The 25,022-nt window shown below is 42.1% G+C and overlaps 1 protein-coding gene across 29 annotated transcripts in view; it reads left to right on the forward strand.

Annotated features, from left to right (window-relative positions):
• The window catches only part of MACF1 (microtubule actin crosslinking factor 1), a 471,369-nt gene that overhangs the window by 303,136 nt on the left and 143,211 nt on the right, over window positions 1-25,022 (forward strand). For 14 of the 29 annotated variants that reach the window (XM_073233661.1, XM_073233662.1, XM_073233665.1 and 11 more), the window contains 12 exons: window positions 914-1,034; window positions 1,652-1,815; window positions 3,184-3,346; window positions 4,626-4,780; window positions 5,706-5,780; window positions 6,960-6,977; window positions 9,824-9,941; window positions 10,751-10,819; window positions 16,675-16,886; window positions 17,388-17,498; window positions 20,122-20,251; window positions 21,055-22,523. The exons of 1 other annotated variant lie outside the window; for it this stretch is intronic. In XM_073233661.1, coding sequence (XP_073089762.1) covers window positions 914-1,034; window positions 1,652-1,815; window positions 3,184-3,346; window positions 4,626-4,780; window positions 5,706-5,780; window positions 6,960-6,977; window positions 9,824-9,941; window positions 10,751-10,819; window positions 16,675-16,886; window positions 17,388-17,498; window positions 20,122-20,251; window positions 21,055-21,311 — 1,593 coding nt within the window. In that variant the 3' untranslated portion in view covers window positions 21,312-22,523. Of the gene's footprint in view, window positions 1-913; window positions 1,035-1,651; window positions 1,816-3,183; window positions 3,347-4,625; window positions 4,781-5,705; window positions 5,781-6,959; window positions 6,978-9,823; window positions 9,942-10,750; window positions 10,820-16,674; window positions 16,887-17,387; window positions 17,499-20,121; window positions 20,252-21,054; window positions 22,524-25,022 lie in introns of those variants that run through there. 14 more of the 29 variants (XM_073233674.1, XM_073233675.1, XM_073233676.1 and 11 more) reach the window with 6 other exon arrangements.

A 25,022-nucleotide genomic window follows, 5' to 3' on the forward strand; every position in this document is an offset into this window, starting at 1 on the left:
GTCAGGTTCTCACAGATGTAACCTGGCTGGTGTACTGTATCTTCTGGCCACCCTTTTAGGAATAGTTATATTTGCTGTATTTTGAAAATATATATGGTTTTGGGAGTAGATTTCTGCCACCCTACTCACTCAGCCATCTTTTCCTTCCCCATCTGCATGTTTCTTATCAGTTTTCTTAGCTGGTTCTTCTTCCTCTATCTGCTTATTAATATTCCTGAAGTTCCATTCTTGACCCTCTTCTCATACTGCTGATATTTTATCCACCTACCACTTATAAACCAAAGACTTCCACATCTCTTTCCTCACTCCAGCACCATCGTTTTGGAAGTCCAGACATGCAGTAAACCAGAGGTTGTTTTGAAATTGCATTTTGTCCTTGCCTGACCCCACTGCTCCCTTCCAAGCATTCCTCTTCTCTCCTCATCCACCCACTCACCCCACAGAGAATCCTGGGATGTGTCTGAGACACCTCCCTTTCCTGTACCACCACATCAGCCCATCACTGTGTCCTGTCTCTCCTACTTTAAAAACACCTGTTGACTCCGTCTCTCCTGCCCCAGTCAGGCCCTCACCATATTTTGCCTCAGTTACCGCAGTGGTTTCCTAACTTGTCCCCCACCACACTCTGCCTTCTATACTGAAACCAGAACAATAGCTCTAAAAGATTTAGAGATCTGATCATGACTCTTCCCTGGGTTAAAATAGCTCCTTGAAGTCAGAAGCTCTGTCTTACTCTGTCAGGGCTCCAACATCAGGTGGAGTGCCTTGCTCAATTGAAAGTAGTGAGACAGCATACAAAGGCATCTGTCAGTTGGCCTGTCTATCATGGGTTTGGGCTTTGTTAGTAAGAAGTTGCCTGATTGCATCTTAGTACAAGAAAATTATAACTCTTTTTCCTATTGTTTGTTAACAGACATTTATGGAGGAGATGACTCGCAAACAGCCTGACGTAGACCGGGTCACCAAGACATACAAAAGGAAAAATATAGAGCCTACACACGCGCCTTTCATCGAGAAATCCCGCAGTGGTAGCAGTATGTTTCCAGCCCACTATGTTAGGATGCCTCGTTCCTGCCAATTGAACATGAGCACTTTCCAAGTGCCTATCAAATGTTTCTTTTCCATTTTCAAAAGTTATATTGGCTTTCAACTAAAATCTTTTGAAACTCACTTCTTACATAATAACTACTATATTCCTTTCTCTTGGATCATATGAAATTTTGCAGTGGCTAGGCATATTCTTTTGCAGTGGCCATTCCCTTCTTTTATCACCAGTCCACCTGTTTACATTTGGTTTGCACTCAATCATAAAATAAATTAGCTCCTACAGAACCATTGCTTTCTCAGTTCAGTTGACATTTCTGCAGTTCACTAAGGTAGTACAGAATTGATTGAAGGTATGAGAAAGTACCTGTTGGCTGGGGAGAAGGATCAATAAGTATGGATAATATTTGTTGATACTTACACAATAGTATCAATAAGCTTTGAAATAAGTCTGCTTCCATATATAAATACTGCCAGGTCCGTGGTTCTTCACTCAGTTACTGACTTGATATCATTATAAATATCTCCTAAGTTATCCATATGCCAGTTTCTCTTTGTGAAATGACAAAACCGGCTTTTCTAATCTTGTGGCTATTTTTCCTTTTAGGAAAATCGTTAAGTCAGCCTACACCTCCTCCCATGCCGATTCTCTCACAATCTGAAGCAAAGAACCCACGGATCAACCAGCTCTCTGCCCGCTGGCAGCAGGTGTGGCTGTTAGCTCTGGAGCGGCAGCGCAAGCTGAACGATGCCTTGGATAGACTAGAAGAGGTAAGGCCCTGCCAAACAGCCTGCCCTGGAGGGAAGTGACCTTTTAGCAAAAGGTAAAGGGGGCCCTCTGAATATGACATGTGTGCCTTGACTTCTTCAGAAGTAGAAACAGACCAGTGTGAGCGAGGGCTCTGTCCTTCAGGCGCCCTAGGAGAAAAGACACATGGGTGAGGCAGCCACTCAACTGAGTTGGCCACGGCACCTGGTTGTGGAAAGCAAACAGCCAGGCAGTTTGTGAGGGTCCAGCCTATGACCTGACCCTCCTCAGCACCTGGCCATGGTCGAGAGTCAGTCTGATTTCACAAAGTCACCTCCAGGTGTATAGCTCATCACAAAAATGACCATTGCTGAGCCCTTTATGTAAAGATACAAGCTACACAATTATGAAATAAGAGTAATTTTTTATGACCTTGTTATTCTGTTAGTCTTCACTAGATAATTAAAAGCAAATATATTGAAGTACCATTAACCAGCTTAAAAAATATAGTACTACACTTCTGGTTTCTAAAACAAACCTCTAATATCTTTTATATTTTTTTATTTGTGCATATCAAAGCAGCTATGCCCGGAAGTGAGTGTTCTGTGTTTTTTGTTGTTATTTCTGTAGATGAGTTGAGTTTGAAGCATATTTGGATTTTGGCTATTTCTTTTTCCCCCATTCCTTCCAACTTTGGAGTTTGAAAGACCAGGGGGAAAACTGCTGCACTGTTAAATCATTCTAAGTCTGTATCACCAACGTACTCCAATAGCTAAACATCGCCTTGCCCACCACACAGGCCTGATGTTTTCTGCCAAAGCCAAATATTTCCCATGAAAGACAGGCAGTTTGCCACCTCTGGTGACATTCTGGAGAAACAAGCTTGTGTGCAGGGTTAGCTGCTTAATGCTTTGAGCCAAAATTCAAGTTATCTCATCTCAGAAAATAGTGGAAGACATGAGCCTCCTCATTTGGGCCTCTTTGTGGTCACAGTTCCTTTCAAAATCATGTAAGCGAAGAGTGCTAAGGACATCTCTTCTGAGATAGAGTCCCTTCCCTTCCACCTGAGAGGGTGATCCTTTGAGAAAGTGCAAAGGGAAAGCAAGGCTGGCTCCACCCATTCTTGTTCTGCGTGCTCCATATTTTCCATGGTGGTTGTTCAGTTACTGTTCCTCTTGCTGCTTCATTATACCATGGCTCATGTGAGTGATCATGGCTTTAAATGAAGGAGCCAGATTGTGCCTTCACAAGAGAGGCAGCATACAGATGCCATCGTTGGTGCCCCTCCAGAGGCCTGCATGGCTTTACTGAATGTCTGAAAGTTCTGGTAGCTCTGGGCAGGCTGAGGACCAAAACAATAGATCTTACTGACACCTCTGATTTCTGTCTAGTTGAAGGAATTTGCCAACTTTGACTTTGATGTCTGGAGGAAAAAGTATATGCGCTGGATGAATCACAAAAAGTCTCGGGTGATGGATTTCTTCCGGCGCATTGACAAGGACCAGGATGGGAAGATAACACGTCAGGAGTTTATTGACGGCATTCTAGCATCCAGTGAGTCTAGTCACAAGTCCAAACACAGTCAAACCTGGATTCCTAACATTTACTTTGTAGGAGCAGGCAATATTATGGCTAAACAGTCTTCCTGAAGTTAAAGCTAAAGTTTTAAGGAAGAAGGATATAGCTGCCTATTAAAATTGGTCTATCATTTTGATGGAGTAAAGAGCCTCTTTTTGCTGGGAATTTAAAAAGCAGGTCTTGTTTGACACATTGTGGTAAGCAAAGCATGTTTGAGGAATAGATAAGGGACCAGCTTTTGTGAATGATGAGATTCTAAGTAAAACATTTGAAAAAATAATTTTTTTATTGTGCACTTTCTGACATCTATATAGCAGCTTAAAAAGTATATGATCTTGTTTACTATTAACAGAAGAAATAATAAAGGCATAAAGTAGTTAAACTACTTTTCAGGATCACATCATACATCTCACAGCTGAGCTACTCAAATGGGCGGTCCAGGAAGGCCTGTCTAAGGTGAGACCTAGGTGATGAGAAAGCTCCAACCACATCAGAGTTTGAGGGAAGAGATAGAGGCAGAGGGAACAGCAGATACAAAGCACTGAGTGAACTAGAAATAGAAAGGTGAACATGGTTGAAGGGTCATGACCAAGGAGACAGTAACAGATGAAATTGGAAGGGTAGGTAGCAGCCAGTTAGTCACAATGAAGAGATCGGATCTGATCTCTTAGTCTAGAGACAATGGGAAGTGAACAGATACCTGAGGTTTTCAGCTGAGAAAATATAATCTGATTTACATTTTAATAAATCACTCTGGCTGCTCTAAGTATTGATACTTCCTTTGGAAAGCAGTTTGTCAGGAGCTGAAGTCAGTTATCTAAACATAGAAAAAACTTCATCCTATTCCAAATTGTCACTATTCTGAAATAACCTAAATATCCAACAGTAGTGAAGTGGACAAATAAATTCTTAAGTTGGATGGTAAGTCCATTGGTCATTGTTATGTTTATGCCTTTTGACATATCTGAAATACTGCCTTTTGTGTGTGCGCACGATTGCATGGAGTTGGGGGAATCTGTAAGAGAAAACTCCAAAAACTTAACAGTGAGTAGTCTGTGTGTACTGTATTTTTAGGTGAGTTTTTAAATTTTCTTTATAACATTTTATATCTTAAGTTTTCTAAGTGGGGCATGTATTGCTTCTCAGAAAAAAAATAATCAGGCCATAAATGTTTTTTCTTTCAAGAAGTATTTATGTAACCTCCAACACCAAGTCCTCTTAGTTAATGTTCCAAAATGTGATTAATTTTCTCTAGAGTTCCCTACCACCAAGCTGGAGATGACTGCTGTCGCTGACATCTTTGACCGAGATGGAGATGGCTACATTGATTACTATGAATTTGTGGCTGCTCTCCATCCCAACAAGGATGCTTACCGACCAACAACTGATGCAGATAAAATTGAAGATGAGGTATGGTAAATGATTGTATTTTTTTGACCACAGGTTTCTACTGTTCTGAATTTGGTTGGGTACAGTTGCCATATCAGCCCTGTCTGTTACAAGGTGATTATCGGAGTTCTCTTTGGGGATCCCTGTTTGAATGACATCACCCCAGAGGATCTGTGGCTTAGTCTAGATGACTTCTTACTCGAGTGAGGCCCAGCTGTGTGGTACTGTAAAGTTTACAGAGAGCCTTACATTCTGGTTCACAGATACCATGTTTCTTAGACACGTCTCTCAGTCCTGAGTATCCATCTGCCTCAGGATCTAGGTGAATAGCCTTCAAATGTAGCATTTAAGGAGTAAAATGTAATGTTTAAGGTGTTGTGAACCCACCAAGCTTTCTGCCTAGTCAAGAACTGTGTCACATTGACAAGGGCAAATTCGTTGATAGCACATGGAGATCTTAGGATCTGTTGATCCTGGAAAGAGTCAGCCAGGCAGGTCTTGGGGGTGGCCTGAAACACCCCAGGACTGACTTCTGGGGAATCTCATGCTCCTAGGTTGACATTCAAATCAGTTCATAATTTGTTTTTATTAGTTGATTTTGATGCATGTATATTAACACATTTCTTGGAAAGAATTTGGAAGCAGGATGGAGAATTTGTTTTGTTGGGAATTTCTTTCATACTCTCACTCTCAATGTCTTAAATAACCCTTAAATTTCAGCCTAGGACACATTTCAGAGCCCTCGCTTTACTGCTGACCAGTCTTTAGGAAATGAAGCAAGAATATATATATTTATTCGGAATAGAAGATAAATACATGTCAAAAGCCTGAAATGACTGAAAAATACATAATGAATAGATTCTCTGTTTACATGTGAAATCTTTATTTCTATGAAGAGGAAGACTTGCTTTACCCTTCACACTTTTTTTTTGTTTACAACCAATAGGTCACAAGACAAGTGGCTCAGTGCAAATGTGCAAAAAGGTTTCAGGTGGAGCAGATTGGAGAGAACAAATACCGGGTAAGGAAGAGAAAACCAGTGATTTGTGGTGGTGGTTCTTCCTGTGTGGTCCTTACAGGTATATAAGCAACCTGACACACAGCAGGCTGGATGATCCCACCTTCTCACTACTGCTGCTTGGAGGAGCAGAGCCAGCAGCACTTGGGATGTGGTCACACTCTGGCCCTCATCTCTATAGATTCCAAATGTTAGATGTCCTGCTGGGCTAAGTTTAGTGCCCTACATAGGTGTCAGAAAAACAGTGCCATATTATGCTAACAGCAGCTTGTACTTGACTTCCAGTCTAGGATGCATTTCAGAGCCCTCGTTTTACTGCTGAGTAGTCTTTAGGGAATGAAGATACCTTTACCATAAGATAAGGAAACAATTATCTAATGACTGACCACCCCCAAATGGCTAGTCACTGTGAGCCTGAGTGGCTCCCAGGCTCAGAAAGGCTGAAGACCAGTGTTGAGTCTCCGGGGATGCCCTGCCTGCTCTCAGCTGCACACAGGGCATAAATGCTCTGGGGAGATGCCAGGCTCAGAAGCCTTCCTTGGAAAGCTGTGCTGAGTGTGGACATAACTGACAGTGAACTATGCTGTATTTTAGCTTCTTTGGAGGCCAGCAAACAAGGTATAGAAGGGATCTGAAACAGGGCTGCTAAAATATGTTCAGCAGCTTGTCAGGATTGTCCAAAGTCCTAAGGAGAGCCTAGGATTGGCAGAGAGGATTTGGATGGCCACATCAGATTGTACAGTTAGATGCACTGAGTTAGCAATAAGAAAGTCTGGGTTCCACTACTAGTGCATCAAAAAGGTCTTCAGAGTGTACCAGTGCACTGTGCTGCTCTTAGCCTGGTGGTGCTATATGGCTGTGCCTTGGATCCAGGCCATTTAGTTAATAAAGCACTAAGCTATCTTATGCTTGCTTGTTGGGTTTTGTTTTCTTGGGTTTTTTTTTTATTATTACCTTTGAGTGAAATGAGTTAACAAGAGCAACACAGAGTGGAAAAATTAGGTCTTAATTTGTAAAACCACATCCCTGCGGCAGGAGCTCCATAAGAACAGTCAGCGTGTTCATTGTGCTTGAAGACTGGTAACGTGTTACCTGATTGTCATTCTTTAGTGTTAACTTGATAAAATGTTCTCTTTTTTTTGTTTCCTTCTATTTCCTCCATCCTTTACTCTTACTGTCTAGTTCTTCCTCGGCAATCAGGTACAGTGCACCTTGCAACATTCTCCTTCTTGGTGGAAATGGTCTGTGTAGCTAATGCTGCCTGTCCTTTGCTGTGGGGAGAGGACATAACCTGAAGCATGCCGTGACACATCACATGCCTGGTTGTCTTACCAAGTGGAAAAACTGCTAACAGATCTAATTGTAAAGCTGTCTTAGCAGCAAAATGATATAAGTACACTTCTTAAAAAAGAAATGCAATTTTCCATGCAAAATTAAATTGGCTAAAGACCACAATATTATGCTGGACTGAGTTTGTAAGTAATATGGTTCATGGGACACTGAAGCTAGCTATGGTATCAACCCATCCCACTTATAAAAAGAGCCAGTCTTGGACTTCTGTGTTGTAAGTCAATACCAGCAGTTCTGATTTATACCAGTCTTTTGACAGTTAACATAAATTTTATTATAAGGTATCTAAGAAGTATAGTGTGGAAATCATAATTAGCTGTGGCCTGAAGCTTGCCGATTATGGCCAGTCAGCCAAAATCTAATGGGATCAAATTAGACTTGCAAAAAAGATTGAATGCCTTTTACTCCACTTGGTAACTCTAACCTTTTAGATTTTTTTGAGGGCTCTGGGGTCCTGTATCTTCAAATGGAAGGAAGTTGCATGGGTAAAAATCTGTCTTGTGATATAAAATCAGAAACACTAAAAGCTGATTTGAGATCCTCAAATCAGTGTCAAGTTCCAGACACTCCATTAACCACTTACCTACAGTAAAATTCTGAGCCAATCAGGGGAAGATCAGAGGATAGAAACTAAAGACAAGAACAGTCAAACTAGCTTTAAATAAATCATTGCATCAGAGTGCCAAGTAGTACCTAGGGACGGGCCTGTTTGCTAGGAACTGCATGCAGGTACCAGAGGCTCCTGTGAAGTCACACTGATGGCCTCTGCTGCTCCACTGACCTGAGAGGGTCAGATTAGTTAATTCCAATGTTGGGAACAGAATTATTAAGTGCATTATATACACGAGGCTACAAGGATCACATGCTGACTATCACAGTCACTGCAGGAACCCAGGTCACTGTGTGATTTTCCATTTAAGAGGAGAACAAGTTACTGTTGCCCTTAACTCATGGACAACCCAGGTTTATGCAGGTGCCCGTTTTTAGAGCTGCTGTAACCCCTTCTACTACTCCTCACCCAGGCCTCAACTAACCCAGCCACTTTGGCTGCTGGCTTGGGTCTGACCCCCTCTTCCCCATAGCTTAGCAGAAACAGAATCTTTCAGAGAACTTCAGGAAGAAATGAACAGGAAAAAATGAAATAAATAAATTCTAAAGTCTGACAAGTAAATTAGAGGGCACAATAATGTACCGGGAGAGCACGGTGGAGTTCCCTTGTGCTCACTCTGGAGGCCTTGCAGGCCCTTATTTCCCTCCCCCCATCACCTATCCAGAGAGAACCGTGACAGTGGCTCAGGCTGTCAGTGCTCACGGATGTGGTGAAATCCTCCCCATTTTCACTCATTGGACCAGCTTCTGAGGGAGGCTCCCTCAGAGGCCAAAGAGGCAGCTTCCTTCCCGGGACAGGACGTTTATTCCCTCACCTCTCTGGGCACCCACTTCAGTGCACTTGGTACTACACCATACTGCTGCTGTGGCCACTGTGTGTAAAAACTTAAAAACTGCATGAGGTGAAAGATGTGGGGCAACTTTTATTTTCAAAGTAAAGGCCTGGGATGAGATGATGTTTTTTCATCCACTCTGCTTGTATAAATAGCACACTTGAGCCAGTGCAGCATAACAGGGAGAATTGCCACAAATATATTAATTTTGAGGGAGGTCAGTTATATGTCACTTTTAAACATCCTTTCTGGCATTTTCACTTTTTGTGCCTTGTTTCAAAGTACGGTTCTCCTTTATAACTTTATAAAAGTCTTAATTAAGTGATTAAGTTGTCCCTTCCCCTCTTCCCTTCCTTCCCCCATCCCTGAACATCCTCCTAGAATTAAGTAATTTTAGGAATGCTATTTCTCTAGCCAAATAATTGATATTTGACTATTGTTTTTGGGATTTCAGCGTTATTTTCTTTGTTGCCTCTTTAGTTTCGGAAGATGGTACTTTGTGCAATAAGAAACTTCAGATGTTAACAGAGCTAAGAAGTAGGAATGTTGGGCGAGAAAGAAAGGAAAAAATAAATATCAGAAAGTCATGCTTGTCTTAACATCCTGAATGATTGTTGAACACTTTTTATAATCATGGTAGACTGAAAATTTCTTTGACTAAATTTTAGTATGAATACTATCTAATGATTTGTTCAGTTGAACAAGCTTTTCTGCTGGTGACATCACAGTTAGCAAATACTTAGGGTTTGTTTCCAAAAACCTAATGTGGAAAATCAAATTTCCTTTTAAGCTTGTGGTAATGATGCTTTGCAAGGATTTCCTTAAGGCTCGAAGTAGTATTTGCTGTTCTCCATTTGAGCACACTGTATTCAGAAGTTAACATCTACTTTATATCTGTCTTTCTTTTATGAAAACAAGCTAGCATAACAAAGAACTTTAATTTGGGCAGAATCTTTAAAAGAATCAAAGCAAGTTAACATTTGTCCATCCTCTGCCTTCCCCGTTTTGATGCAGGGGCAGAGGTGTGACTTGCAAAAGTAAACGTTATCCCAGTAGAAAGTATGTCAAGACACTGGTGTTTAGCTTGATATTTCAGCTTTTCTATCTTTCAAATTCTATGAAAAACCCAAAATGGACTTAAAATTCTCCCCAAACTATCAGGTTGTTATTTTTGCCTGAATACAGTCTGCTTTGGGAAGAAAGTATAGGCCTGCCCCAAGGCGCTCACTCATCAGTTCCCCCTTGGCCCTGCAGTTCGGGGACTCCCAGCAGCTGCGGCTGGTCCGCATCCTGCGCAGCACAGTGATGGTCCGCGTTGGTGGTGGATGGATGGCCTTGGATGAATTCTTGGTGAAAAATGACCCTTGCCGAGGTAAGGAACCGTCCTGAGCATGAATTACGTGTTAAGTGTGCGCTCGCGAGCTGATCTTCCATATGTACCCAAAGTGTTGGTGGTGGGTCTGTTGTTTATTTTGTTGTTAAGCTGCTCAGGTGTCATCCCACTAGTACAGATCGGAACTCAAGGATGCCAGAGTGACCAGGGAGAGAAAGCAGGAGAGGTTGATGATGTCAGAGGAGACAGGTTTTGAGGCCCACAGTAACAAGAATTAGGAAGGTATTGGTGTCATCAAGTGTTCCAGGTTGAGATGTTAAAATTAACACTAGCCTACAAAGGAACCTGCTGGAACCCTTTAGGTTTCTGTCAGTGCTCCAGATCCCTTTTTACCATAATTCCTGTGCCTAAAACTCATGGTGGGTGTTGGGCCCCTCCCATGCAGGGAAGAACTGGGGAGCTTCCTTGACCAGAAGAGAGAGGTAAGGAACACCTAGCAAAGAGCCCAGATACTTCTGAGGCAGATGATGACCTAAGCAAGACTGGGGTGTCCGTCAGCTAAACATGGAAAGGTTGGCATGCCAGCCCAGGGCAAAAGAGAATGAGAAATTTAATATGAATGATGGGCCTGCAGCTAGAGCCATGTGAGGGCTTCAACCAGAGGAGAGATGGTCAAATTCCAGCTGCTAAATCCTCTTCAACTGCAACCTTTCATTTTTCCTGTTAGCCAAGCTGCATGTGGGTATACAGGAGGCTCCCCAACTGTCTGCCAGTTTGTCTTTCTTGACCAGTTTCTGCGTTTCCTGCTCTGTCTCTGTTTCTTTGTGTTTATTTATTTTTTATTCTAGTTCACCATCCTGGGAGTAAAATAAAGCGCTCTGATTCCAGCTCTTCGATTTCCAGTCACTCTCCCATAGGTTGGCTTTTAAGCTTTGTCCCTGTTACCCACACCCCAGCCCGTTGAGAATGGCTTTGCTTCTTAAACTGTAGCACTTCTTGGCTCTGTGATATCTGCTGCTTTTATGAATGCTTTGAAATAGACAAACCATAGCTTTTCTAACTGTTTTAAGTTGACAGAATAAAATATTCCTGTTGAGTCAGTACTCATGGAATATTTATTTCGTAAATACTTAACATAACTTTTTATGTGCCATACACTATTATAAGCAGTTTATAAATAATAACACATTTGTGCCTCTGTGAGGGATAGATGGATAGTATTATCTCCATTTTACAGAAAAGGTAATCGAAGCATAGAAAAGTTAAATAACTTGCCTGGGACAGACAGTAATAAGTGGCAGACAAGGATTCAAATCCAAGATCGTGTGGCTATCTTATGTGCTCTGTGGTCTCAAAGCCTAATGTGCCCGTCACCACCACTCCTTTTTGTATGTGTATATTACTGGTTCAGCCTGCATAATTAAATGTATTAAAGTTTATTTATAAACCTAGCAGAAATGTTTATTAATTTAACATCTTTGGAAGTGACTTGTCATATTCTGAAGCATTTAGAGCTAAAGGGTACAGTTCTCACCTGAATTCAGATATGCCCATAAAATAAGTACTCTTATTTTCACTCATTCCACTTATTCCAACAGCAGAGTAAAAATTTTCATTAGGAAGATGACTGGTTAGCCAGAGACGGGTAAGATTCCTCAAGGAGGAACAACCTAAGACAGGCACAGTCTCAGGGGGGCCATCAGATGAGAAATTGGGGATCAACAGAGGTGAGGCTTAGAACCTCACGCCCCCTGCTTTGAGAGAAATCTTCTGCATCCGTGGATGTTTTGTTGCCCTTGTCTAGCTTGGATTAATACTTAGTCTATAGGCACACACCTGATCATCTACATTTGCCCTCTTACAGCACTAAACTATGTCTTCTACCTTTATCTTGCATCTACCTACCACTTCAGCATTTTATTGAAAATAATAATTAAAAAAATATTTTCATTAGGATCTCTTTTTAAAAAAAATTGCTAGTTTTGAAAACACCTATTCTGACAAAAACTTGAAAGGGTTGAATCTGTGTTAGAAGTTTTATTGCTTATTTCCTTCATAGAAAAGTCCTCTACCATTCTTTGAAACAAGCAGTATAATTCATTTTAACCATGACTCAGTAAAACAATCTTATTCCTTTGCAATTCTACTAAGATTTTATTTCCTCTGTCACATATAATTGGACTGAATAAATAAGCAGGAGAGATACTGCATGTGACCTTTGGAATCTTTGGTTGCCTGTTTTGCTGCCTGCTATAATTGCTCTATTTTTGATAATATGCTGCTGGCCAACAAGAAAACTGCTTGCTTTATCCTCATCTTAATAGCTAAAGATCGGAACCTCCAGGAACTTTGGGAGGGCCATCTAGTAGAATTTCCTATGGAACATAGTAGCCTTTTTCAGCAGCCCTTGGAGCAAACAAGGTAAGGCTTCTCTGTGCCTCTGTGGGAGTGCCGTCCTGGGGCTCAGCTATCATCTCGATTCCAGCGATTGCAGAGCCAGGGCCTCCGCAGCAGCCTTAGCCATCGTAACGCTCCTGTGACAGGCAGGATGAGCTACTTCTAACCAAATAAAAAGTTGTGCTAGGAGATGAACACTTCAAGGGCTGGGGCAGTTGTAGTAAGTGACTTGAAGGGCATGAATATCACAAAAAGGAAAAGTCCCTTGAAGCCATCTAAGGTTCTGTGAGGATTAAAGTGGCTTCTAGAAGCACCACTTGGAGAGATTTTGTATTCATTTATGTTGCATTTCCTTGGCTTTCTGGACCATAGAGAATGTTATACTGAAGATAGTAAAAAGTTCATGAGAATGTAGTATCAACATGCACGATCATTTGTTATCTCCACTTACACAGCTGTTTAAAAAGATGAAAGATATTGCAAAGTGCGCATTGTGTTAGTCAAATGTATAAAGTGAAAATATTCAGTAGGTTCCTGGTACTGCCAAGTAACAAAATTTACAAGTGTGACCATTTGTAAGTGTTCGGTTCAGTGGCACTGTATATGTTCACACTCGTGCTACCATCACCCGTCTACAGAACTCTTTCATGTTGAAAACTGAAACTCTCAACCCATTAAACAGTAGCTTAGTACTGAATTTCTTTTTTTTTTTTAGTACTGAATTTTAACTGGTTTATTCCAGCCAATATCAGGTGGCTAGCATAAGTCCCTTAGAAAATGATTTCTTCTTTGGTGGTTAAAAAACTGAACTTGAAATGGTTGCCTTCAGGGTCTGACATCCCCAAGATGTGATCTTCAAAAGACCCAGAATGGTCAAATGCATTTGGAAGACACTAAGCTAAAGCTAATGAGAGGTTCCTTTACTGCAGGACTTCTCAGAGCCTACAAAATGTTGATTGCATTAGGGCTCTCCCAGTGGGGGAAATGTAGTGTACAGCATTTACTAAACTACTTTTAGTAGGAACCTCTCAAAAATCATGGTTTGGGAAATTGTGTAAGCAGTGAAAGACCATAGATAGATTTTGAGCCATTTAGAGATACCAGATTTTTATTTAGAAATTCAGTTCTGGGGAGTAAGATGAGAAACACAGAGACAGTTGGAAGCCTGTTACATGCTTCAGGGTAGAGGACATGCTAGATGAACCACATAAGTATAAGGAGGTGTGGGAAGGCTCAGGGGATTCAACAAGCATCAGAAAGTAGAATCAGTAGACTGAACTGCCAGCAGAACAGAGGGACCTAGGTCGACTCCCAGGTTTCTGGCTGTGGTCATGTCAAACAGTCATGGGTATAACTTCTGGCATACAGGCAAGTGCACAGGGGGTAGTACATTTGGGAGTCAGGCGTGACTATGATGGCATGGCAGTCTCGGGGGTGAGCTCATCACCAGGCTTAAAGTCTAAGAACAGGACTACAGACAGACCCCAGCAGAATGTCAGTGTTTTCAAATGGGAGGGAAGGAGTAGTCAGGAGGAAGGAGGGAGAAGCAGGAGAGCAGGTGTCCTGGGAGCCAAGGGAGGAGAGTTTGGAGGAGGAGAGAGCAGTTAGTAGTTCCCTCATGTGCAAATTACAGCAGCAGAGAGGTGTCTTTACCTGTCAAATGTTAGACCTTTACCTGCACATGTATTTTCTCTATCTCATACAACACTGGCCCAAGTGAAGTAAATTGAACACACTCATACATTATTTTGGAGTGTGTACATTGGTATAAAATTTTTGAGATCAATTGACAAGTTCTAAAAATCCTAAACGTGCATCCTTTCTCCCTAGAAAATCCACTTCTAGAAATTTGTCCTCAGGAAATCATGGATATGCTTAAAATTTCTTATAAGTAGTTTATCACAGCATTGTATACAATGTTTTAAAATTATAGTCAGATTAGAAAACAACCTAGGGTTGGTTAAATAAATTGATGTGCATAAGATGAAATATTTTGCAGCTCGTTGAAATTAGGAATGACATGTCAAGTGTGGAGGAACATTCCTGATGCTTTTGGGTTAAAAATATATATACAGTGTGAAAAGGAATGAAGACACACCAACATTTTAATATAGATTGTCCTAAGGTTGTAAGATTAAGGAATTTTTATTATTTCTGTACATTTCCATATATTTCAACCTTTATACAATTTTAGAAAATTCCTCCCTGAGGCAGAAGTTATTGGTGGCAACTTACTAGCATGACCTGATTGGTATGGTGGGGATAGAAGCCTGAGGGGAATGAGAGGAGAGTGGAGGCCACTAGTGCAATGTTGGTGCAAAGAGCTGGCAGGTGGGAAGAGATTAGCTCAGAGGGAAGGAGGGCCAGCTGTGCCACAGCTCTCCTTGGCCTTAGCCTCTGAGGGCTTCAGTTCCCTTGTGTGTGTGACAGGATGCTGACTGGTTGCTGATGACAGGCAGGTACACTACTGCGTGCAGTCACACTTTATAAATTGCACAATGCATGGGGACCAAGACATTGTAATATTACACTGAAATGTCTGTCCTCATCTGAGATGCCATTTCAAAGTCTTCCTCTTGTATCACTCTGTTGTTTATGTCTGAGAAAATTGGCTCAGAAGTGAACTGTTTAATGACTACTAGGTTTAAATCTCACATCAGAAGTGCTTTATGGATTACGACCATAAACAGTTATTTTGGGCTGTCCAAACCTTCAGCTAAGTAATGATTTCATTCATCAGTGTTATCTTAGAGTTTCCTGTGTGTCTACTTGCTGTGCTGGGTATTTTAGTCAACATGAAATAAATAAGTGCAAGTCCTGAATCCATAGTTATTGGCGATCTGAAGCCTTACTGAGGTACCCATGTTAGTACTGAAGGAAATTCTCTTTGAGAATCATTGGTGTAGACACAGGGAAGTGCTCAAGTCCAGAAAGTGGGTGAATGGACAACTGAGGGCCAAGGAGTGAGCCTAAAGGGGCGCTTAGCGTTCCAGGGGCCGTTGAGTCATAGACCATCTGGACAAGGACTAGATCCGTCAGCCTGATCACCTCTGGTGAGCCTGAGGAAACTGAGGCCCAGAAAGACCCAACTGGCGGCAGAGCTTAGACTGTGACTCAGAGGTTTTAATATCCAAGTTAGCCCTTTCAGCCTGATACTTTGATATGTTACATCAACATAATAAACTGAGAATCTGATTTAGGAATTTGGAGCTACTGTGCGTGCACACCCATGCAACCTGATTTAAAATCGGATTCTACCAAGATTCCTCCAATTCCCTTGATGTGGGATTAGGCAGAAGAGAGAGGGCACAATTACCTGAAATCTAAACTTGTAGTTTCTGGCCATAGTAGAAACTCTAAAGTAGAAAAGAACAACGAACATTTTGTTTATAATGCTTCTCTCTTCCCAGGTTTTTGCCACCAGTCCTATTTAGATCTGTCACATACATTCTAAAAAGTGAACAGTTTAGGATGGATAGAGGAGGTAGAGGGTTATGGCAGGCTAATACCTTTCAGTTAGGAATAATCTCGGAGTATATCCCAGAGGAATTATTTCTTTTAAATAAGTAGTACCTTTCACATTTAACATTTGCTTTAGTCATACTTGATATCTTATGACCGAATCCAAATTTGCAGCTCCAGAAAGCCACAGGATAGGTCTTGGCCTTCGTGCTGTTCCCAGGTCCTCCCACCCTCATGTCCCCTCCCACCCATAGGCATCCCTTCAGCTTGTTGCTTTCAGTTTTTGACTTAACAGTTTCTTATTGGCAAGTTTTATGCATGGTCTCAATCTTTCTCTCTCTCCTCCCACATGTTTACTTCCTAATGATTCTGATATTTTTACTATCCTGAGTTCCTAGACCTCTTTCTTTAGGAGTCTTATCAACTGAATTCAAATGGAAGAGTCTGGACAGCATCTATTCCAAAGATATGTTTTTCTCCACTTTTTCATGACCATGAATTTTGCAAAAGCTGAGCAAAGAGTACACATGTACTATGAGAGAGAAAAGAAGGGTTTGGATTTAACCTTGGAGGTTTGTGAACTGCTGCATATGCTTTCCTTGACCAGTCACAGTGTGCTTACCCCAGGGGACAGTGGCAGGGCAAGCTCAGGACCACAGAAGGGGTTGGTGCTCTGCATACAAAGCTTTCTCTATCATTAAACCAGGGGACTTATTGTTAGGTGATATGTCTGCTGTGGGTGAGAATAATGACAAGTCTGATAAATCATGAATTTATCTCCTTTTGAAAAGAATCCACAGCTGATACTAAACCTATAACTTATAACTGTTACGGGGTCAAGCAGCTGTATGACCATCAGAGATTTTGTAAGATTAACTGACGTTGTATGTACGTGTGTTTATTCCCTTTTTAGCACGAGGTAGAACTAACATCGAACTTAGGGAGAAATTCATCCTACCTGAAGGGGCATCCCAGGGAATGACCCCTTTCCGATCACGGGGTCGAAGGTCCAAACCATCTTCCCGGGCAGCCTCGCCCACCCGCTCCAGCTCAAGTGCTAGTCAGAGTAACCACAGCTGTACATCTATGCCGTCCTCTCCAGCCACCCCAGCCAGTGGTACCAAGGTAGGTACTGGCCTCCATTATGGCCTTCTTTCCATCGCCATATTTGCAGACATTCATTGCTCAGTGTAGCCTCTGAAAGACTCCAGTGAGGAGAGAAGCATGAAGACATACTGACCAAGCTCTGCCTAGACCAGGCCTGAACAGATACAGGACCTTTAAGATGACTACCAAGGACATTTATTAAAATAGAAGCTCAAGTCATTAAGTCAGAAATGCTTTTCCATGTATTTCCCATCCAGCATCAAATAATCTTGAGCAATCCAGGCACTAACTGTGCAGCTGGGACTAATACATAAGTTTGTTATGATGAGTTATGTATGAAGAACGCTATTGCCTTTCTGCCTGGTCCCTTTTATCTTATTGGACTGATGCTCATTTTATTTTGTTTTCTGTTTCTTTAAAATTTAGTGTCTTCTATTTATTTTTTATGTTCCCAATTTGCTCCCTTTCTGTTCCATTTTCAATTGTTCCCATCCTTCCTTTTGGATTTCCGTTTCGCAGACTCCACTTCAGTTCTCTCGCTGTTATGACAAACCCTGGTTGGTAAACAGTAAAGCTGGCACCCCTGTCAGGGACAACCATTATCCTGACCTCCAGCTGCCCAGCCCCGAGGTAGAGTATGGCTTTGCTGACTAAGGACACAGTCAAGATGAGGCCCTCGCTATTGCCAAGAACTTGACCAGCTCCTCTTCCTGACATGAGTCCATGCTCTTTTCCGTCTTTGTGGTGCTTGCTTTCACAGCTGACTGATCCAGTCAAGTGTTTTTCAGGGGTTTCTAACTCGGACTCACCAAAATTGGAGATAAATAAGAGATGCCTAAAACTGGATTGTTTAACAACTTTCTAACAGTCTTTAGAATAGTATTTGTTCAGGATGATAAACAGTGTCATTCCTGGCAATGATGTTATTTGTAATCAGGCCTCTCGGAGTCTCCAAATGTTGGATACAGATGAGTTATGAACACTTTGAAATTCCACTGTGGTGCATGTTCAGCAGTGTTCTAGCTTTGCCTAGGACAGAAGAGTGGCCAGTCCTGAGCCACATCCCCAGGGCGGTCGGTATTGCAAACTGCTCTGAGGCTGGGCGCTGCCTCCTCAGCCAAGCACAGTATCCGTGAACACTGCTCTGAGGCTCCGATTTTTGCTTCTGAATTTATTCGCCTAGGCACTTGGGTTTATGTAGCCTTGATTTGAATACACTTGGCAGCAATTCAGCATGTTCAAGTGCAGTCATTATGATGCCTGAGCACTTCCGGAAGAGCAGTGTTTCAGAAACAAAACGTGGGGCTAGCAGTTTGTCTGGTAAAGATGCAATTTGCATTCTAGTTCCTGCTGGGAAGCATTGGATTCTTGTGCCTCAAAAGATAGCATTTCTTCAACCATGTAAAGCTTCAGCCAGAGAGGCAGGAGGTCTAAGAAGCCAATGCCTATGGATGGGCTGCTGCTTTGGGATTCACCCGCTCTAAGCCAAAACTCCAGTTCCGAAATATGTCTGGTCTAGAACACGATCTGGGGACCTACTGCCACTGAAACCCCAACACTGCCTGTCTTTTCTTCTTCCTTAATGGCTCCAATTTTATGGAAGTCTCAAAAGTTCTAAAATTTTTAATGTTTTAATTACTAAGTGCACATTCTCACAGGATTCTGACAGTTCTGCCTTTTTGTTTTGTCTTAAGGTTTTACCTTTTGTTTTGTTTCATTTTGGGGGTTCATCTTTCCTTACCTACTGGTGTTGTGCAGGCCACGTCCTGACGTGGACCCCCAGCCCAGATTCTGGGGCTGCAGTCTTCCCAGCAGCAGTGCACACAAATGATAGCTTCTGAAACTGGTGCTCTTCCTCCTGTGGGGCCAGGAGGGTTTGTGCGCAGATGCTAATCACTTACTGTTGCTTTTGCCTTTTCTTCAATTCTACACAAGAAACACAATGAAATGGGGGGCTTTACTCTTCTGTTTATATAAACATCTTAAAGTTCCTGGAAAACAAGTGATTTCAATTGACTGCAAAGAAAAATTAGAGCAGTATGCTGTGGAATGAGTGATATTTCAAACAGACTTTTTAAAATATTCTCTCCCCAAATTAAGTTTTCTACTATCTTAAAAAAGAAAAAGCACTCAAATAGGAAATGTAGCAGTAATAATAACGTTCCTCTATCCAGCTGTTTTCCGGTGCTTCTACACAATTTATTCATTCCATGAATTCTTATGAAGCCCACCTTCTGTGCCAGACCCTGTTGTAGGAGCTGAGGATGTGACAGTGAACAAAATGAAGTCCTGCTTTTATGGCACTCGTGCTTTATTTCAGGACAGCACACAAGTGTATCATACACCAGGTGGTGATAAATGCTATGCAGAAAAATGAAGCAGAGGAAGAGAATGGAAAGTTATAAGCAGTGTTCCTTAGAAGTGAAGCAGGGCCTCTCTGACAGGTCATTTCAGCAGAGCCACCCCAAGGAAATGGGAAGTGCCTCACAAGCACCGGGGATGGGGATGTTGGGGGGTCAGCAGGGAGGTCAGTGTGGCTGGGTAGACTCGATGAGAGGGAGTGTGACAGAAATGGAGCTGAGAGGCAGGATCTATCCCTGATTCCCTGAGGAAGAAGTAGAGACAGATGTTAACATAGGCACGTCAGAGAGCCCAGCTCCAAGTCCAGGCCTCTCTTCTTCATTCAGAACCTTGATCCAGATATCCCAGCCCCCATGTCATGCACTTCTTCTAACCGTTTATTTTATCTACAAGTTAAGTGATTTTATCTGCATTTTATCACTGAGGAAACAGACTGACAGACCTTACTTAGCTTGACTAAAGTTACCACACCCTACCTAGCAATAGAGATGGTAGTGATATTTGGATCTCCATATTAAATATTTAAGTATGATTATGAGTACTTTATTTCAAATTTCTAACCCCAAAACTTGAGGATGCTTTTAGAGTTATCTGAATTTTTTTTTTTCCATTTCTAGTGGAAATTTGTGAGTAATATAAGATTCATCAGTAAATTTCTAGTAGACATTTGGAAGACGTTTTGAAATTATATTGGAACATTGATCCTTTTTCTTTGGGAATTCTCAAAATACATGGCATATGACACTTTCAAAATAAATCTTTGTTTTCCTGGACTTTTAATTTGCTCTTCAGTCAATTAAATATAAAGAGTCTTAAGTAGACCTTTTAAAAGGAAGTTCTGTGAAAGATTTTACCAAGAAAATACAGCCTTTTTATTTTTATTTTTTTTAAGGTTATTCCATCAGCAGGCAGCAAGTTGAAACGACCAACACCAACTTTTCATTCTAGTCGAACGTCCCTTGCTGGTGACACTAGCAATAGTTCTTCCCCAGCCTCCACAGGGGCCAGAACGAATAGGGCAGGTAAGTGCCTGCCCCAGGACCTGTGCATTGAATGAGGGGTGAGGGGGAACAGCTAGGCTAAGGATTTGGAAAGAGCAGCCTCTCAGTGATGCTTCACTCTTCCCCAAAGAGCAAGTAACAAGAGAGGCTCTTAGGTGTGATTCTCAGACAGACAGACCTGCAGATGTTCTGCCAACTGTTCCTTCTTGTCCTGTCACCACTGCTAGTGACTGAGGCCTCTGAGAGCAGATGCTTCCACACCAATTCCATGCCACCTGAGCTTGATCGGAAGTGATCCTTTTGAGAGAATGTAGAAGGAAATAGGGGCCTTCCTCAGAAGCCATCCAGTGTTGGGACTGGCAGTTTCCTAGCAATTTACCTAGCACCCCATATTTATTATCATTGCTGGTAAGGCAAGAAAGTCAGGGAAATATCACATCTGTTCACCTGTTGATGTTCCTTGTGGAAACTTAGGAATTGGCCTCATTTCCCAGCTGTTTGTCCTCCTAGGCATTGCCTCAGCTACAGGACTCTCATCTGGGCCAAGGCGATAGAGCAGCCCTGCTTGACTCCACTGTAGGGGCTCACAAGGGAAAGCTGGTCCTTGATCCTCAGGAGGCAAGCTTCTCAAGCAGAATCACAAAGCCAGGGAAGAACGTCCACGTAGATGGGAAGGCCGGGGTCCAGAAGGCGTTCTAGGTTCCAAGGTCCCAGAGCATATAAGGTGGTGTTAGGATCAGAGCCCTGGTCTCTGGTTACTTGTTATCCACCCCCACCTACCATGCCATCTGTATTAAGTCTGATGCTTTATTCTTGAATTTCAGACCCTAAAAAGTCAGCCAGTCGCCCTGGAAGTCGGGCCGGGAGTCGGGCTGGGAGTCGGGCCAGCAGCCGGCGAGGAAGCGATGCTTCTGATTTTGACCTTTTAGAGACGCAGTCTGCTTGTTCAGACACTTCAGAAAGCAGCGCCGCAGGGGGCCAAGGCAACTCCAGGAGAGGGCTGGCTAAGCCTTCCAAAATCCCCACCATGTCTAAGAAGACCACCACTGCCTCCCCCAGGACTCCAGGTCCCAAGCGGTAACACTGTACAAGCACCCTCAAACCTCTATCCACTTTGAATCTTACTCCATACATTGGGTGTATATTTATTCTGAGCGGGAGAAGTTATATTGTTAAAAGTGTAAAAGAATAATTGTGTTATGAAGCTGCCTTATTTTTTTTTTCTTTTGTAAGTTACTATTTTCATGTGAATATTTATGTAGATAAAATTTGCCTCCTGGTAACCCTGCAATGGATGGGGCCCAGAAATGAAATATTTGAGAAGAACAAGTGAAAAGGTCAAGATAAGAATGTGTATTAAAAAAAGAAAAGAAAAGCCTCTAGGGTTTCTGCGCGGTGCAGGGTTATAAACCTGCTTTATCTTTTAGGATTATTCCTAAATGCATCTTCTTTATAAACTTGACTTGCTGTCTCAGCAAGATAAATTATATTTAAAAAAATAATAAGAATCCTGAAGTGTTTAAGGAACTCTTTTTTTGTAAATCAGACACCTCAATTAGCAAGAACTAAGGGGAGGGCACTTCTAATTGCTTTTTCCATTGTTTTTAATGTGTGATTTTAGCTAAAGAGAGGGAACCTCATCTAGGTAACATTTGCACTTGATATTACAGCAAAAGGAGTTCATTGCAATACTGTCTTTGAATACTGTTCCAGTACTGAGTGTTTAAAGGACAAATAGCTGCTAGAATTCAGGGGTAATTGTAATTGTTCAGAAAATGTCAGAACATTGGGGTTTTTAAGAGTCCAGGCTCATAACTTCTATCCAGCCCAGCCACCAATAACTCTCATGCTCACCAAGACCCAGACCCTTGGCAAGGGAAGACTTCTTGGTGGCATTGTGAATTATAGATCTGTTACCTGCATTTTTTGCTATTTATTTTAACTAGTCCATCAACTTCCCACAAACTGAGGAATGAGTTCCATAAGCCTATTCTGAAAATGTGGACATAAAACAAACACTTGCTTGTCCTTTAAAGGAGTTCACCAGCACACTTGTTAACCAGTCCCGTTTGCTTCTGTCTTTTTCTGTGTGTAATAAAGTCAACTGACCAAGTGGCTATGAAGAGGAGCTGTCTGGGGCTCCTGTTCTTTAGCTGCTGTTCCTCTTCAGCACCGACCATGTTGCTGTGTGATTATCTCAATTGGTTTTAATTGAGGCAGAAACTGAAGCTCTACCAATGAACTGTTTAAAAACAAGACACACTTTTGTATTAAAGTTGCTTGCAGTAACAAATGTTTTGTATTTCCTGATTTTCTTCTCAACTTTTACCTTATGTGTAACATGTTACTCTGAGGGTATGATTGTGTTTTAAGTACTTAAATGCATTACTCAAATCAAACACTTCATCAATTCTGGAACTAACTAATAGATATTTTTGGTTTATTTTACCCTTGTTAATTGTACTTACAAGGCAGGAAAGAAAAAATCAGGCTGTTAACATAGATCTATGGAGCATCTGCCCCACTTACGTGATTAAACAAATATCAGTAAGATTTCTGTATCATAAATCACAAATATCCTGGTATTGGAGAGAATGGAGCCAATTTCCCACAGTATGTGAAATTTCCGGTTAAACTGGCAGAATTTCAGAGATAGAAGCAAAATTAGTCATCAAACCTAGCTCCTTTGCTTTACAGATGGAGAAACTGGTAAGAGAAAGTGGACGAAAAAGTGATTTGCCTGAGATCGTAGGATTAATAAATAGCAAAAGTGGACCTTGAATCAAATCTTTGACTCCCTATTCAAGTCTGGCATTCCTATTTCTTCCACCTTCTAGTTGGCTTTATAATAATTAGAAGAGCCAAATTATTAACTGATTCTAACAACAGGAGTTCAGCTAGGTAGTAACAAAAGAACTTGAGAGGTAAGAGGGGTTCACTTCAGGTCATCTGTGTTTTTGATCATTAGCCACACTCTTATGATCAGGAATTGGTAAGATGGATACATTTGCCAAAACTGAGGCCAAATATCCAGATTAAAAGGAATCTGCAGCCTGGCAGAGTCAGAAGGAAGTGCTTCTCTCTTTTCCCTGGAATTAAGTAACTTAAAGCTGCCAGAATTTTGTGTAGGATAGTTATTTTCACCCAAATTTGCTTTCCCCTCTTTTGCAGCAGCAGAATGCCAAAAACAGCTTGAACTCCATCTTTTCAGAGTCTGGACTGCAGTCGGTCACTTGTGTTTCTTACCATGTAATTCAGGTTTTGCCTCATCCTTTGCAACAAAGCTCAGCTAGTAGTGGAATCTACAGAAAGTATATTTCCACTCAATAAACACCTATATGAAAGACCATGTAGGAAATTTTGGAATTCCAGGAAATGGCTTAAGAAAACAATACCATTATGTGATACAGTACTAAACAAGTGATGCCAACTTGGTGTCTTGGACAAAGACAGATGCAAGATCTTAGAGTCTTGAATGATGCAACAGTACCAGCTAACATTTACTGAATGCTTACTACATGCCAGTCACTGTGCTAAGTGCTCTCTCTACATCCCATTTAATCTCCAATACAATCCTATGATCCACAGATGATGAGTGCCACTTACAGATGAGAGCCTGAGAGAGGTTAAGTAACTGGCCCAATGTCCCAGCATTGCCCAATGACTGGGGAAAGCCCTTGTATGATACTCCTTTCTCCAAGAAACCTTCCCTTCAGCTGCCTTCCAGTTCTGGAGTTCCGGGATTCCACCCATATCCACAGCCCCATTTCCTAACTCCTTGTCTCCTACACTTCAGGCAATTTGCTGGCCCTTCTGTCAGAGCACAGCCTTTTTTCCACCTTTGGAATGTTCACCCCAGTGTCACATTTGTTAGAGTGGGGGCCCTCAGGGATAAGGACTGGGCAGCTTCATGTCTGGCTCAGGGCACAGCACAGAGCAGCCTGAGGTGGTGGTTGCTGAATTGAATTGTGCAGTGATGCCCTTTGGGACACTTAAAACCCAGTATTAGGGTTTATGGGAATGTGAGGCCTATTGGTTAAAGAAAGCAGCTATCTCCACTCATCCTAACGAAGTACGTGATTTCTGTCAGAAGAATCAGCCCAGCACTGGGCTGCCTACAGTCTTAACTGAGAGCCCAGCATTGCACAGTACACAATTACAGGTTAGATCTGAGGCCCCAGATGATGTGACATAGACTTCAAGGAGAATGCAAAGGGATGCCCAGGGTCACAGAAAAGGTCAGCGAAGGTGGCAGAAGATTCAGAGACCCTGAGCAAACCAGACAGAGACACCGTCTTACTGCTCTCTGCCTCCGCACCAAGTGCTGTGGACTCAGCCTCCTCACAGCTTTCTCCTCTGCCCGCCACCCATGGCCACTGTCTCCCTCCCAGCCCTCCCACTGCTTCCACTCTGTCCCGCTGTGGGTGTGCCTCCAACCTCCTTCCCTCCAACCCAGGTCCCCTCTGCATCCAGGCTCTGGTCTCACCTGGGGCACTTTCAATGCATCATCTGTATGATAAAGTTCCGCATCCTTATTGGGCCTGAGATGTGGTGTGGGAATCTACCTGTTGGGTAAGACAGACTAGGCATGTGGTTAAGGCACCAGCAAATGATTAAGAATTTATTTGATATTTAAGTGTATTTTGAAGTGACTATGGGAAAATGAATTTCATTGGACATCATACACTTACTTTGAGGTTTAACCTGACTCCACATTGGGGCACCATCATCATGGTGTCTGTATACTGTGGTCCCTCCCTTGCAGAACCCAAGCCTCAGCCTCACCATGTAC

Source organism: Manis javanica, chromosome 4 (genome assembly GCF_040802235.1).
Source record: "Manis javanica isolate MJ-LG chromosome 4, MJ_LKY, whole genome shotgun sequence".
NCBI lineage: Eukaryota > Metazoa > Chordata > Mammalia > Pholidota > Manidae > Manis > Manis javanica.